At 35.3% G+C, this 13874-nt stretch overlaps 1 protein-coding gene across 3 annotated transcripts in view; it reads right to left on the reverse strand.

Moving 5' to 3' along the window:
• Positions 1 to 267: 267 nt before the first annotated feature.
• The window catches only part of LOC129005432 (ankyrin repeat domain-containing protein 13C-A-like), a 34873-nt gene continuing 21266 nt past the window's right edge, over positions 268 to 13874 (reverse strand). Inside the window, exons 9-12 of one of the 3 annotated variants that reach the window (XM_054434321.1) lie at positions 11599 to 11748; positions 10822 to 10951; positions 9874 to 9991; positions 268 to 473 (exon numbers count right to left, since the gene is read on the reverse strand). In XM_054434321.1, the coding sequence (XP_054290296.1) occupies positions 458 to 473; positions 9874 to 9991; positions 10822 to 10951; positions 11599 to 11748 (414 nt within the window). In that variant the 3' untranslated portion in view covers positions 268 to 457. Of the gene's footprint in view, positions 474 to 2799; positions 2947 to 3090; positions 3435 to 9873; positions 9992 to 10821; positions 10952 to 11598; positions 11749 to 13874 lie in introns of those variants that run through there. The other 2 variants (XM_054434320.1, XM_054434319.1) reach the window with 2 other exon arrangements.

Genomic DNA, 13874 nt, shown 5'->3' on the forward strand with positions numbered 1-13874 from the left:
ATAAGGAAATGAATATACCTTACTTTGACAGTGAAAACCAACTGTCATACACCTCATGAAATATCCATAAATTAATTAAACCTTAAACATCAAATGTTAGCGGAAAATAGGGAAACTTAACAGGAACTTACACTTGCAAACAGTCTAACATAAATAGTATTGCAGTTCACACAATGCTACAAAACTAAAATAAATAGAAAATTAAATCGCTTAATTTATTGATTAGTAAATAAATACTAAAAAGATATCAACAAACAATAACAAACGTACAATAATATATACATTTAATACAAATAATTCACTGTAAAATATACAAAATACGCGGTCAAGGTGGGAGAAGTTAAACAGGAGGCGGTTCCGAGCCGATATTAATCACGCAATATGCGCTGCCGATCGGAAACTCTACGGCGAGATGAGGTCTCATAGACCATTCCAGCAACGTCACTCGTTCTGGGCGTCATAAGTCAGGGAATCTACAAACACAAACCAATCATCATGACCAAAACAACAGACAACTTGGCCACCTAGGTGTCATAGATCATTCCAGCAACATCACTAGATCTGGAAGTCATAAGTCAGGGAATCTATAAACATGACCAGAACTACAGACAACTTGGCCACCTAGGTGTCATAGATCATTCCAGCAACATCACTAGATCTGGAAGTCATAAGTCAGGGAATCTATAAACATGACCAGAACTACAGACAACTTGGCCACCTAGGTGTCATAGATCATTCCAGCAACGTTACTCGTTCTGGGCGTCATAAGTTAGGGAATCTATCACAAACCAATTATCATAACCAGGACAACAGACAACTTAGCCACCTAGGTGTCATAGATCATTCCAGCAACATCACTAGATCTGGAAGTCATAAGTCAGGGAATCTATAAACACAAACCAATCATCATGACCAGAACTACAGACGATTTGGCCACCTAGGTGTCATAGATCATTCCAGCCACATCACTCGTTCCAATCATCATGACCAGAACAAAAAACAACTTGGCCACCTAGGTGTCATAGATAATTCCAGCAACATCACTCGTTCTGGGCGTCATAAGTCAGGGAATCTACAAACACAAACCAATCATCATGACCAAAACAACAGACAACTTGGCCACCTAGGTGTCATAGATCATTCCAGCAACGTCACTAGATCTGGAAGTCGTAAGTCAGGGAATCTACAAACACAAACCAATCATCATAACCAGAACCACAGAAACTTGGCCACCTAGGTGTCATAGATCATTCCAGCAACTTCACTCGTTCTGGGCGTCATAAGTCAGGGAATCTATAAACACAAACCAATCATCATGACCAGAACTACAGACAACTTGGCCACCTAGGTCTCATAGATCATTCCAGCAACGTCACTAGATCTGGAAGTCGTAAGTCAGGGAATCTACAAACACAAACCAATCATCATAACCAGAACCACAGAAACTTGGCCACCTAGGTGTCATAGATCATTCCAGCAACTTCACTCGTTCTGGGCGTCATAAGTCAGGGAATCTATAAACACAAACCAATCATCATGACCAGAACTACAGACAACTTGGCCACCTAGGTCTCATAGATCATTCCAGCAACGTCACTAGATCTGGAAGTCGTAAGTCAGGGAATCTACAAACACAAACCAATCATCATAACCAGAACCACAGAAACTTGGCCACCTAGGTGTCATAGATCATTCCAGCAACATCACTCGTTCTGGGCGTCATAAGTCAGGGAATCTACAAACACAAACCAATCGTCATTACCAGAACCACAGACAACTTGACCACCTAGGTCAATCAATCAATCAATCAATCAATAAATCTTTATTCAATACATACAACAAGTGCACATGAATGTGTCATCAACCTAAAACTACTTCACATGATTTCACCTACTTCCCTACTTGCTTAGTCATACAGTTTTTTTGTTACAGTGTTCAAAACTTTCCAAACTATAAAATTCGCTATAAATTAAAAACCCCTTAAGTTTATTTTTGAATTTATTTACGCTACTTTCGTTTCTAATACTGCTGGGGAGGGAATGCATGAATTTGATTCCAATATAATTAGGACTCTCCTTAAATTTTTCTTTTTTATGTTTTTTAGTTATGAAGTTTAGTTTGTTTCTAGTGTTATAATTATGTACGTCTTTCTGTCTTTGAAGTTCTGATTCATGATTTTTAACATACATTATCGTCTTATAAATATAGAGACTGAAAACGGTAAAGAACTCTAATTCTTTAAAATGATTTTTACAGGATTCGTTTATATCGAGATTAAGGATACACCTAATGGCTTCTTTTTGTAAATGTAAAATTTTGTTTAAATTTAATTTACTTGTTCCTCCATAAATTTCTATACCGTAAGAAATATGTGAGTGAATAGTAGCAAAGTAAACCTTTCTTAAGATTTCTCTGTTGCATAATGGATATAAGCGTCTAATAGCAAAAATACTTGAGCTGATTTTATTACATAAGTTGTCAACATGTGAGGTCCAATTAAGTGTGCTAAGTGCTCTTAGTCTTATACATCATTCCAGCAACATCACTCGTTCCAATCATCATGACCAGAACAACAAACAACTTGGCCACCTAGGTGTCATAGATCATTCCAGCAACGTCACTAGATCTGGAAGTCGTAAGTCAGGGAATCTACAAACACAAACCAATCATCATGACCAGAACTACAGACAACTTGGCCACCTAGGTGTCATAGATCATTCCAGCAACATCACTAGATCTGGAAGTCGTAAGTCAGGGAATCTACAAACACAAACCAATCATCATGACCAGAACAACAGACAACTTGGCCACCTAGGTGTCATAGATCATTCCAGCAACATCACTCGTTCCAATCATCATGACCAGAACAACAAACAACTTGGCCACCTAGGTGTCATAGATCATTCCAGCAACGTCACTCGTTCTGGGCGTCATAAGTCAGGGAATCTGAATCTATAAACACAGACCAAGCATCATGACCAGAACAATAGTCACGTTCATCTTTCACAAAACATATATTAGGATGTGATTTCTGTAAATGAAGAAGTGTCTTCAGAACTAAACAGCATACTCCTACACAGTTGGGGTTATGTGGCAATATATAAATATTGTCTTGGAGTAATGAAATAATAATGAGTTAATTGTGTTTAATTTTGTACATTTTACCAACAATATGTTGCTTTAAGTTAGGGGTGTTGTTTAGAGATGATTTATTGACAGTCCTGTACAGGACTTGGCAGCTCATTTGAAATTAAATACTCCAAAAACATCTACTAATTTTAAGGGTTTTATTACAAAAAAGGGGTAGTATACAAAATATTTCAACAACAACTATACAGTAAATTATAGGATGTCTTCTTCTTTATTTTTTCATTTTATTCTTTTGTTGTTTCTTGTTCCTTACTTTCTCCCCATTCACGATCCTGTGCACCATCCTGTATGGTGAGTGTTATTATTGCGAGAGCAACAGCAGAAGAAAAACTCCACATTTCTAAGAAATGGTACTAACACAATAGGGAAAATAATCTTGGAATAACTATTCAAAATGGTTATAATGCTTGGTAAATAATACTTGAGAACAGTACAAGAAATGCAATGCCTTTTCTAATCCAGTAATTACATTTGTTGGTCCAAAGTGTCTAGCAGAATATATAATAAACATATTAGTCATTATATTTTAAAATCTTTTAGATAATCTATGATGAAATATGAGACCCTATCAGGAATCCATTAAAATCTCTGCAACTGACTTAGATTAACACGTTCACTGCGCTACAAGATCCCGAGGTCTTGTATTGTACCTAGTCCGTAGTGCGGGACCCATAATTTGGCTTCTTTCCAAAAATTACGACATCGATATTTCGGCGTACAGTAATCGTAAAGAAATGAAACTTGTACATATATAATGCATTTTTCTTGATGTATCAACTAGTAAATATGAAATGAACGAGATAAATAGATCTTGTAACGCACTGAAGTAATAAACGTTTACTTTAGCCTATAGTTGTTCCAAGCACTACATGAGGCTAATGGGGTGATTAGTAACCATGGTAACCTTTGTTGAATGCTTGTATGAAAGAAGGAAACCAAAGAAATAATTCAAGAACAAAGAGAAAGAATAATGGCGTTTTTATGCTGTTATTTTTATGAGCTATCTAATGTTTTACAGGTTTACATATTTATCGTTTTCAACAACGGGAACATAAATCTTTTTAAACTATCGGCGTGTATCTCTTCTAAAACAGCACTAACGGATGGGTATTAAAGGTCACTGGTAAATGACCTAAAATATCACGATTGTGCAATGTTGTATTTTGATATAAAAAAACAAATCATTTACATTAATTCAAATATTTCTCCTGGTCCCTACTAAATCATACAAAAATCAATGCTAAATAATCGTCAAACCGGACAAGCAATTTTCGATAAACAACTTTGTATCATTGGTTTTTGTTTTGCGATTGGGATCCCTTTCCCAGCCCTTTAGGGAAGTGGTGCAAGTCTAAATATAGCTTCAAGGTTGCACCCATCCCTTCCCCCCGCCCACTCGACTCACTGTTGGCACGCACTCATTTCGAGGTCATAGCCCAACCCCAAAATGATAACGAAATAAATACAGTAATTTGTAAACATATTTCATTTGTATTTTATTTAGCCTGAAATCAGCCGTAAGGAAACGCATTATTATAAAAAGTGATAAAAGAAAGATAAAATATATTTTTTATAACGGTTACGATTATAAGGAATTCGTAAATAACCAGATAACATATGTTTTTCTTAATTTGTTATTGTAGGAAAATAATAAATTCAAATAAATAATGAACTATTACAGCTGTGCGGTACGAGATCTCGGGGTCTTGTACAATGACGTCATATTTACTTCCTGGGCTGTCTGAAAACATTGTACTGGTTCGGATAAACAAACACTCAGTGCTCTCTCGCCTTTCTTTACGAGGTTATGCGCAAAAGATTACTGCGCAACGTAATCTCGAGGTCTCGTATCGCACCTGGGTAATCATAGCAGACGAGACCTATAGATCTCGTAACGCTCCATTGGAATAATGCTGGAAAATATACAACGCAGTGAACGTGTTAAGAGAAAAATTAGGTATTGTAATGTCGATGTAACTAAAATAATACCCCCGCCGCAGCAAAACCTGCAGACTTAGCGAATTTCCATTTGCATGATTGGATTTAAACTAAAATGTCTCCTTAAAAATCTCACATTTATTTAGGGGTCTGCGGTACAGAAAATTTAAGGTCGGTACGGTTCGGTACGGTACAATATTTTGTACCTCGGTTCTCGGTACAAAATCGGTACGGTACGCGGCTACCCGTATTTTTGCGGTTTTCTTCTCAGAACTGTATCCAAACCATTATTTTTAACTTTAATACATAGACATTACTATGAAAATGGATAGTATCCTACATTCATGGTTTTCTAACAACAATTACTGTACCACATATTATTAAAACAAAACCTTTTACTACTACGAGGATTGTGTCAAGAAAAATCACAGTTGAGATAAAGGCTTTACCTATTTTACTCTGAGATACTTTGAATAGCCATGATAAAGTAGTTTAAAAATAGGATGAGAGTTTTTATGAATAAACATGTTTGAAACATTTATTGACAAGATAATTTCACAAAACTGATAAATTATTTCCAACCAACACAATGTCTAGTTGTTTTTTTTTTTTTATTTTAAAAACATATAAAAGCATTCAGTAGAAGACAGTGTAGTTTTGCCAGCTGTTCACAGCAGATGACAATGAAAAACTGGAGGTTATGATGAAGTAATGGCAAAGACCGTTTTTTTTTATCAGCTTCAAAACTAGTTAAGTTATAAGATGGATACAATTCTTGCAAAGTTTTTTTCTGAAACTAAAATTTGGATTATCACAGAGTAAGATTTGATATTGGGCAATTAGACTTTATAACTGTGTAAAAGGTGTGTATCCCTGAATTTATAAATTGCATTCTACACTTATTCACTGCCAAACATAATTCAGTAGAACCTTAATGAACCGAGAATTACACTAGCCTACATAACTGCATTACCCCAAGTAAAATACCAAGATAATTTTTATAATTGTATTTGAATCGTATAATCTTAGTTTGTTAAAAATGGATTGTATGTTCAACAATAATTGCAGTCCATTATTGTTAAGCAGTATGGTCCCAAATTATTGTTTTTGATTTTGAAACATCACAGTTCATTTGACAAAATTATAGTTGAAGCAGCTCAATGTCAAGTCACGCACGCTTGTGCAATAGTTTGTTTACATGCTTTCTCCAGACCACGGGGGAGGGGAGGGTCTGATAAGCCGTCTATTGTTCACCCCCAAGAAGGTCCGACCCTCATTAGTGCCGCTCGGCTGCACTCAGTGGGGAACCCAATACCACAAATCAATCTTTTAAATGAATACAAATATTTGGTAATAATTGTTTTATTAATATTCACCTTGAAATTTCAATAAATTTGGTGTAAAATTTGACAAAAATCTGCCATTTGGACCGATTATTAATACAATACCAAATACCAATAAAGTAGTACCGTACATTCATTGGTAATTAAATAATAGGTAAAAATTTACCGATTTTCGTCAAGTTTTACCCCCTGCTGTGCGCTATGTCACAAAAGCTGATAACGACATGGGTGATTAGTAACCATGGCAACTTGTTGAATGCGTGATGAAGGGAAACCCAAGAAATAGAAGAACAAAGAGAAAGAATAACGTTGTTATCTTTATACCCTTTTTACAATTTCCGTTATTGTTATCTTTATGTAAGATTTTATGATTTTGTTTTATAGGTTTATAAAATAATTCTTTTTAACTACGGGAATATCAATTTATAATTTATCAACGTGCTTCTCTTCTGAAACAGCAATACCGGATGCATAATAAAGGTCAATGGCCTAAAATATCACGATTGTGCAATATTGTATTTTGATGTTGTAATTAAAATTACGACAAAAGTTTGTATATATCCATGGTCGTCAATAGAAAGATAAAATATCCATAACAAATATTTAATTTATAAAATAAGATTGTAGATTTGTTACAAGTTTAATATGTAGCCATAAACAGTTTTATGGCAGTAGGCAATGGCCAGCGGCAAATTCAATATTCACGAAAATACTGATTAAGTTAGAGATAACATTTAACAGTCATCATAAAACTATTATTTTTATGATAAAACAGAATTGGGGAAAGTCGTAAAGAAATAAAAGTGATAAAACTCAACAGTTCTTGGAAGTACTTCAATACAACAATTATTGTCGTGATAAAATGTTAATGGATTTGGGACTGCTAATGGGTTTTTTATTGCATCATCACGCTAGTAATAAATTATGAAGATCGTAAACAAACATCTGATAAGACTTTTATGTGCTCGGAACCAACTGCCATTGACTACGATAGTAAACTGAAAGTAATTTATTATTATAATAGGCTGTACCGAACCGAATTTGTACCGTGTAAAATGCTGTACCGAACCGATGACGGTAATTAAGCTTGTACCGTACCGTACCGACTTTTTCGGTGCACCGCAGACCCCTACATTTATTCTCTATTTAAACAGGATTAGTTTAATGAGTACTTAGGTTTGCTGCAACAGGCAGTGGCGTATTTACCATAAGGCACACTAGGCACGTGCCTAGGGGCGCCAGCCGTTGAGGGGCGCCCACTAGAGCGCCCGCCGTTGAAGGGCGCCTGGCCGCGGCAGGCAGCAGGTAACGTGACGGGCGTCGCGACATTTTTTTTATCATATAAAATCTTTGGTAAAAATTCTCCAACAAAAAGTGTTAATACCAACTAAAAGTAAGAAGTAATAAGCGTAAGATGTTAAGAAAAGATTTATTGGTGGCCTTAAAATTAGTAATGCTTGAGAGTCGTCAGAACAGATTAAAATTGAATAGTATGGTGTAATAAATTATTTTGCAAGAAATTGTATAGAGTTAAATACATGTACACCTAAAAATTACTATTATCAACTTATTCAAATGTTAACTGGTACTCATTAAAAGTTATAGGAATGATAAGATGTTCTGGGGTAAAAAATTGGGATGATCTGGAGTAAAAAGAATTGGGGGATGGAAATAAGTTGATTCTTGTTTACTTGACATTTAAATACAGTAGAGTCCCGCAAACTCGGTGTAATGTGGACATGAAGGGTGCCGAGTTTGTGAAATGCCGGGTTATCAGGAACTAAGGTAATAAGAACAATAATAAGAACAATACTGTTTTTAAGCTTTTTAACCGCCTTTTTTTATTTATATTTATACTACAAGTCAGTATTAAGTCCTCAGTACGAGTTACGAATGATTTGACTTGAGCTGGCATGAGTCCACGTTTAACTCGGACTCAAAAAATCACAAATTTTCTGAGCCAGGTGATGGCCGAGTTATCCAGACTGCCGGGTTATCGAGTATCGAGTTTGCGGGACTCTACTGTAATGTAAGGATATTTTGAAAAATTATTGCGATCACAAACACCATTATTGCATCTGATAAACGCAAATACATTGACAACCGCGCAAATCGTCTTGCGGTTGGGCATAAAGCTTAAAGAGGTTTTGATCTTTAAATGTGTATAAGCAATTTGAAATATATAAAATAGTTTCTATCAGCACTTTAAGCCTTTAGCTAATTTTTTTATTCCTCTCTAAAATCTTTTTCAGGTTGTCCTTTTATGCTTTTTACAAGTTTTTTATTTAACACGATATGTAAAAAAATATTTAACCAATATAAAAGCTTAAAAAGAATAAGCTGGGCCCTTCTCCTGTATACTAATGTAAAATGAAGCAAAAAGTGTTTTGTGCAATCAAAAAACTCACTACTACCATTAACTTCCACCCAAGCCGTATACCGTTTATAGCTGGCCTTTCACACCAGATAAGTCACAGATTTTCAAGCTTAAAAAGGATTGCATGTGTACAAGATTTGAACCCACGCATGTTGAAAGACCTCAATAGGCTACACTCGTCAATGCAATGCCTTAGCCAACTGAGCTACCATGCCACCGTCAAGTATTAATATAAGCACACAAGCGCTCGCAGGTTGGATTTGAGGAACTAATTTCCTAAGCTATACTCGCTCTTAGGGCTTAAAGTTTCAAATTGGCTGTGTGAGACGTTATATGGTATTTTCTTGATATTTGGAACGGTACAAGCACTTTCCTTTAAATATTTTACTATTGCGACTGCAAAACTGCAATTGCCAGACCGGAGATGCTGGATTAGCGAGTGGCCAAATTACAAATAGTCGACCAACTGCACAATCCAACATTGTATCTTAAAATTCCAACTGCACAATCCAAAATTGTATCTTAAAATTGAGACCACCACACTTAGGGAGCGCTGAAAATTCAATAAAGGAAGGCAGAGTCGAGATTTAAGTACTTAGTTTATTGTTTTGAATTAATTCGGAGTTTATTGTTAAATAATAGTAGTTGAAAAGACAGGTTTTCCCGTGGACAGCCTCATGGAGGAAAATATAGCGTAAAGACACGACAGTGGGTTCCCAGTTACACAAAATGCTGACACCTCTTGTCAGGCCACACATTCCATACGAAGACCAAACCATCGAACACAATGTAGCAATGAAAGTGCCGAATACTTTGTAGCACACAACAAAAACCCAATTAAAGTGCAAGACTATGCTGGCAAGTGGAGTTGCAATACGTGTCCATTGTTCAATTGCAAATAGAATGGTAGCCTAATTGCTGAAATTTACCAAAACTGGGTTTTGAGCTAATATTCGTGATATTCATTCATCTCTGATAAATCCCAAATTGTCCCAAAATATAAAAAAAGATTCTTTACCAACTCGTATCAGAGCTTTATTACTTGGTTAACATTCAGGTACTCACCTCGTCGGGTCTTCTATAAAGTGACTAGGAATTTCAAAGAGATCTGGAGGAATGTCATTTTTGAAGGCAAACTCTTGGAATGTGATTTTGGCAGTTACTGTAGGAAGTATTGGTATGTCTGAAACATTACATTGATGACATAATTCAAAAGTTAACAATATTTTGATAAGTAAGAGTAAAATTACACCTATAGTTATGTAACTTTGCTTCATGAGGATTTAGATTCAGGTAAATAGATACAGGTATTAATGATTTTCTTACTCCAACAATTAGGCTCGTGTAGAGGATTTCATGTGTTAAATAAGATATTTGTGATTCTTTGTCTTGGTTTAAGACATCTGATCTTTAGATATAATCTAAGACCTCTAAATATGTTCTAAGCTAGGACGTAACATATAATTGTTGTGTTGTGTTGATCAAGTGTTTAATTTCTACCTAATGGAGTCTATTTTCCTCAACTGTCTTAATCAGCATTCTATCTAAAGAAATAAATAGGAAAAATAAACAAAATGGTTTTAATTTGTTGGCTTCCAGACTCTTGGCTTCCAGATGAAATTTAAATATTAATATTCAGTGTATTTAAAACTAGATGCCCTGTAGTAGCACAGTGGATTTCAAAATAAAATATTTATGCACCAATTGTTAGCAAACGGTTTTGTAGCTTTAGTAGATAAACACGAGTAAATTAAAAGCTCTTGAAAATATATTTACGCGAATAGGCTACTGCATTTACCAACAAGAGAATTCAAATATAGAAATGGTTAACAGTGACTGATTTCAGGAGACATTTCAAATAAAGTTAACCAATGGGAGAACAATCCCCAACAGGGTTGACATGTATTGATTCAAGGAAAATAGATACAGGGCATTAGTGTGCACCTTTAGTCATCTGGAAATCTGAGTTAGTTAAGGATCCTTATGGAATTATGAAGGTTTTGGCAATCTTACCAATTTTTACAGGGAACCCAGGCGGCAGTTTCATTTGCACAAATTCTCTGAGTTTGTTGAAATGTTTGAAAGGAGTGATGACTTCCAAGACGTTCAAAAGCATGTCCACAGAGAGGGGGAAGTCTGGGCTCTGAAAGATTAAAACATTATAAACATGAGCCTACTAGGGAAACAGATGATCTTAGTCACTAACAAAGCAACACAGATCATCTCACAACATTCTACTTACCTTAAGGTGATGGTTGAAATAAAATATTCAGAATCTTGAAAAATCCAATCAAATTTCTAACCCTAAACAGAAAACCTTTTTTGCTTGCCTGGTTGAGGTTACAAAAAAAAAAAATTATAGAACAATAAAAGGTTTACTGTGCAATCAAAATTGAATGAAATTAGACTCCTGTCACTGACATAATAACATAAATATTATACGTGACTAACACACATTTTATAACCCAAAACACATAAGTTAATTTTAATAAACAACAAATCGCTAAAATAAATAAAACTCCTCCCACTACAAAAAAAAGAAAGATATTAATAGGCCTACTTACTTACCTATAATAGCGCAATTCTTTACTAACAAAAACCCTCAAGATGAATTAAACTCCTTTTTGAAATTTTGAATCTCAAAACTCGCTGATTAAATTTTAAAACAGAACCTTTTCCAATGTTTTCATGGTATTGAAATTTTGTTTTGGAACACTACCGTTTGCATTCATATTCAGCCTATGTCTTAGTGAAATTAATAAGTGATCAGGTGAACACCTCAGCACTCACCATTGCTACAGTGGCCTTGAAGGCCTTGGTAGTTTCTTTGTGCACCAACTCCCGACCCAAGGTGGGCGGTTCTCCCACAGGTGCAGAAATATACTCCTCCCAGGACACACAACAATCGGGTGGAGGCGTCAGGGATAACCTCCTGACTGGCTGAAATACACAACACTAGATATGGATAGAGCCCCACCTCAACCGAAACACTTTAACAAACGGCCAAGGAAAATAATACCCTCGCCGCAGCAAACCTGCAGACTAAGCGAATTTCCATTTACCTGGCTGGATTTCTACAAAAATATTCCCTGAAAATTGTCGGATTTCTTTCCCTATTCAAATAACATTAATTTAAATGAGTACCTAGTTTTTCTGCTAGAGGGAAGGTATAGTTGTGTGTTTTTATTGAAATGTTGATACAGTAGAACGTCGATTATCTAAATTAATTGGGGATTGGGGTTGTTCGGATAACTGATTTTTCGGATAGTCGGTCATTGACGGGAAAAATACGGGGAACGGGAAATGACGGGAAGGGATAGCGGCCGGCGGGGATTTGCCGATTTCGCGTCTGTGGATACTGTACAATAATATAAATTTGAGTAATTATAGAGATGTGCGAGTACTTGAGATTTCGAGTTTGAGTCGAGTACGGCCTTGAAACTCAAGTTTATTTTTTAACTCGGCAGTTTCGAGTCGAGTTTGGTTTAAATTGGTAAAAAATCAATATTTGTTAAAATGTAACTTGTGTTTACATGAAATACTGGATAATTTTTACTACTGTAGATTCTACAGTAATACAAATATTTTTACAGTGTAGAAATAAGCAAGAGGTAGTTGTCCTAACCTATTTTTTTAGCTGTTACAACAGAATAGGTCAACTCAAAGCAGTCGTCGGCGACTGACTGGCAATGAAAAACAATAGAAGGGAGGGAGGGGTTGTGCAATGACCTCGAAGTGAGCGGGCGTAAAAATTATTTCTTTTTTAAGCTCTACAAAATGGTCTGGAAAGAAATTGTGAAAAGTTTTTAGAGTCAAAAATGGGAAAAACCAACTTTCACCCCATAAAACCCCCCTTAAACCCCCGTTCACAAAGTCCGATCATGTTGGTTCGCAAACTCGTTCGAATAAACGTAGGTTGATTGATTGATTGATTCAATCAATAAACGTAGGTTTACACGTATCTACCAAATTTCATCAAAATCTGATAATTTTTGCTCAAGTTATCACGCTAACGGACACATAATATATAACAATTTGAACGGAGGGTGTTTTTGGCCTCTGGGGACCTCAAAAGGAGAAGGCCTTCTTCTTATTGGAGGAATATATGGAAGCTGTGTAGATGTTAAGGCTCAGCATATGAAATTTATTTTAGTATAATAGAGACTATAAAATATTCTAACAATGACGAATCACCTGTCTGAATATGATGTTATGTGATTATTTGAAAATAAATAAATAAACAAAAAAAGGAAATCAGTCCTGGGTCCAGGTCTTACCATGAGTACTACGGTAATAGCTTATTCCCTATAAAGGAAATTGTTATAAAAGAAAATGAAAACCTTAGGCAACAGTTACATGACGCAAAAAATAAAAGCTCGTTTTTCGAACTTCAATTGGAAGATGATTTAAAACAAAAAGAGGAAGAACTGGAAGTAATGAAAAAGTTTCATGAAGACAAAGTACTTGAGTTGGAGGACAAAATAAAGATCCTCGATGACAAACTAAAAAAGGAAAAGGAATTGAAAGAAATGATAATATTACAAGCGGAAGAAGAAAAACGGATCCAAAATAATAATAGCAGTAGGCCTACTTCTAATCCAACAACAACAGTGAATTACAAATGCATGGAGTGTCAAATACTTAGAGAAGAAACAAACAACATGATGTCATCAATAAGAACATTAGAAACTATTATATCACTCTTAAAAACTGAAAATAATAATTTAGAAAAAAAACTACATTCTATGGAAAATGTTAAATCTACTTGTTTAAGTTGCTTCCCTCCTCTAGCTACTCAAACAAACATTAGGGCTGAACCTGAAAGTTTATCTGACTAGCAGGAAGTGAAAATCTCCAAAAAAAGGCAATCTCCAGTTAAAATAACCACAAGTACACCTACAATCAATTTCAATAATCGCTTTGATGCTCTTTCTAAAATCCACGAGAACAGTCAAGAAGATGCCATAGAAATAGTTCCATTCACAACCATGAATCAAACAAATAAAACTGGAATCAATAATGTCAAACAAAAAAAATCAAGAAAAAAACAAAAATGCTTTTGTGTG

This window comes from Macrosteles quadrilineatus, unplaced genomic scaffold (genome assembly GCF_028750875.1).
Source record: "Macrosteles quadrilineatus isolate MER2022 unplaced genomic scaffold, UCM_ALF_1.0 Scaffold_21__1_contigs__length_2333173, whole genome shotgun sequence".
Lineage (NCBI taxonomy): Eukaryota > Metazoa > Arthropoda > Insecta > Hemiptera > Cicadellidae > Macrosteles > Macrosteles quadrilineatus.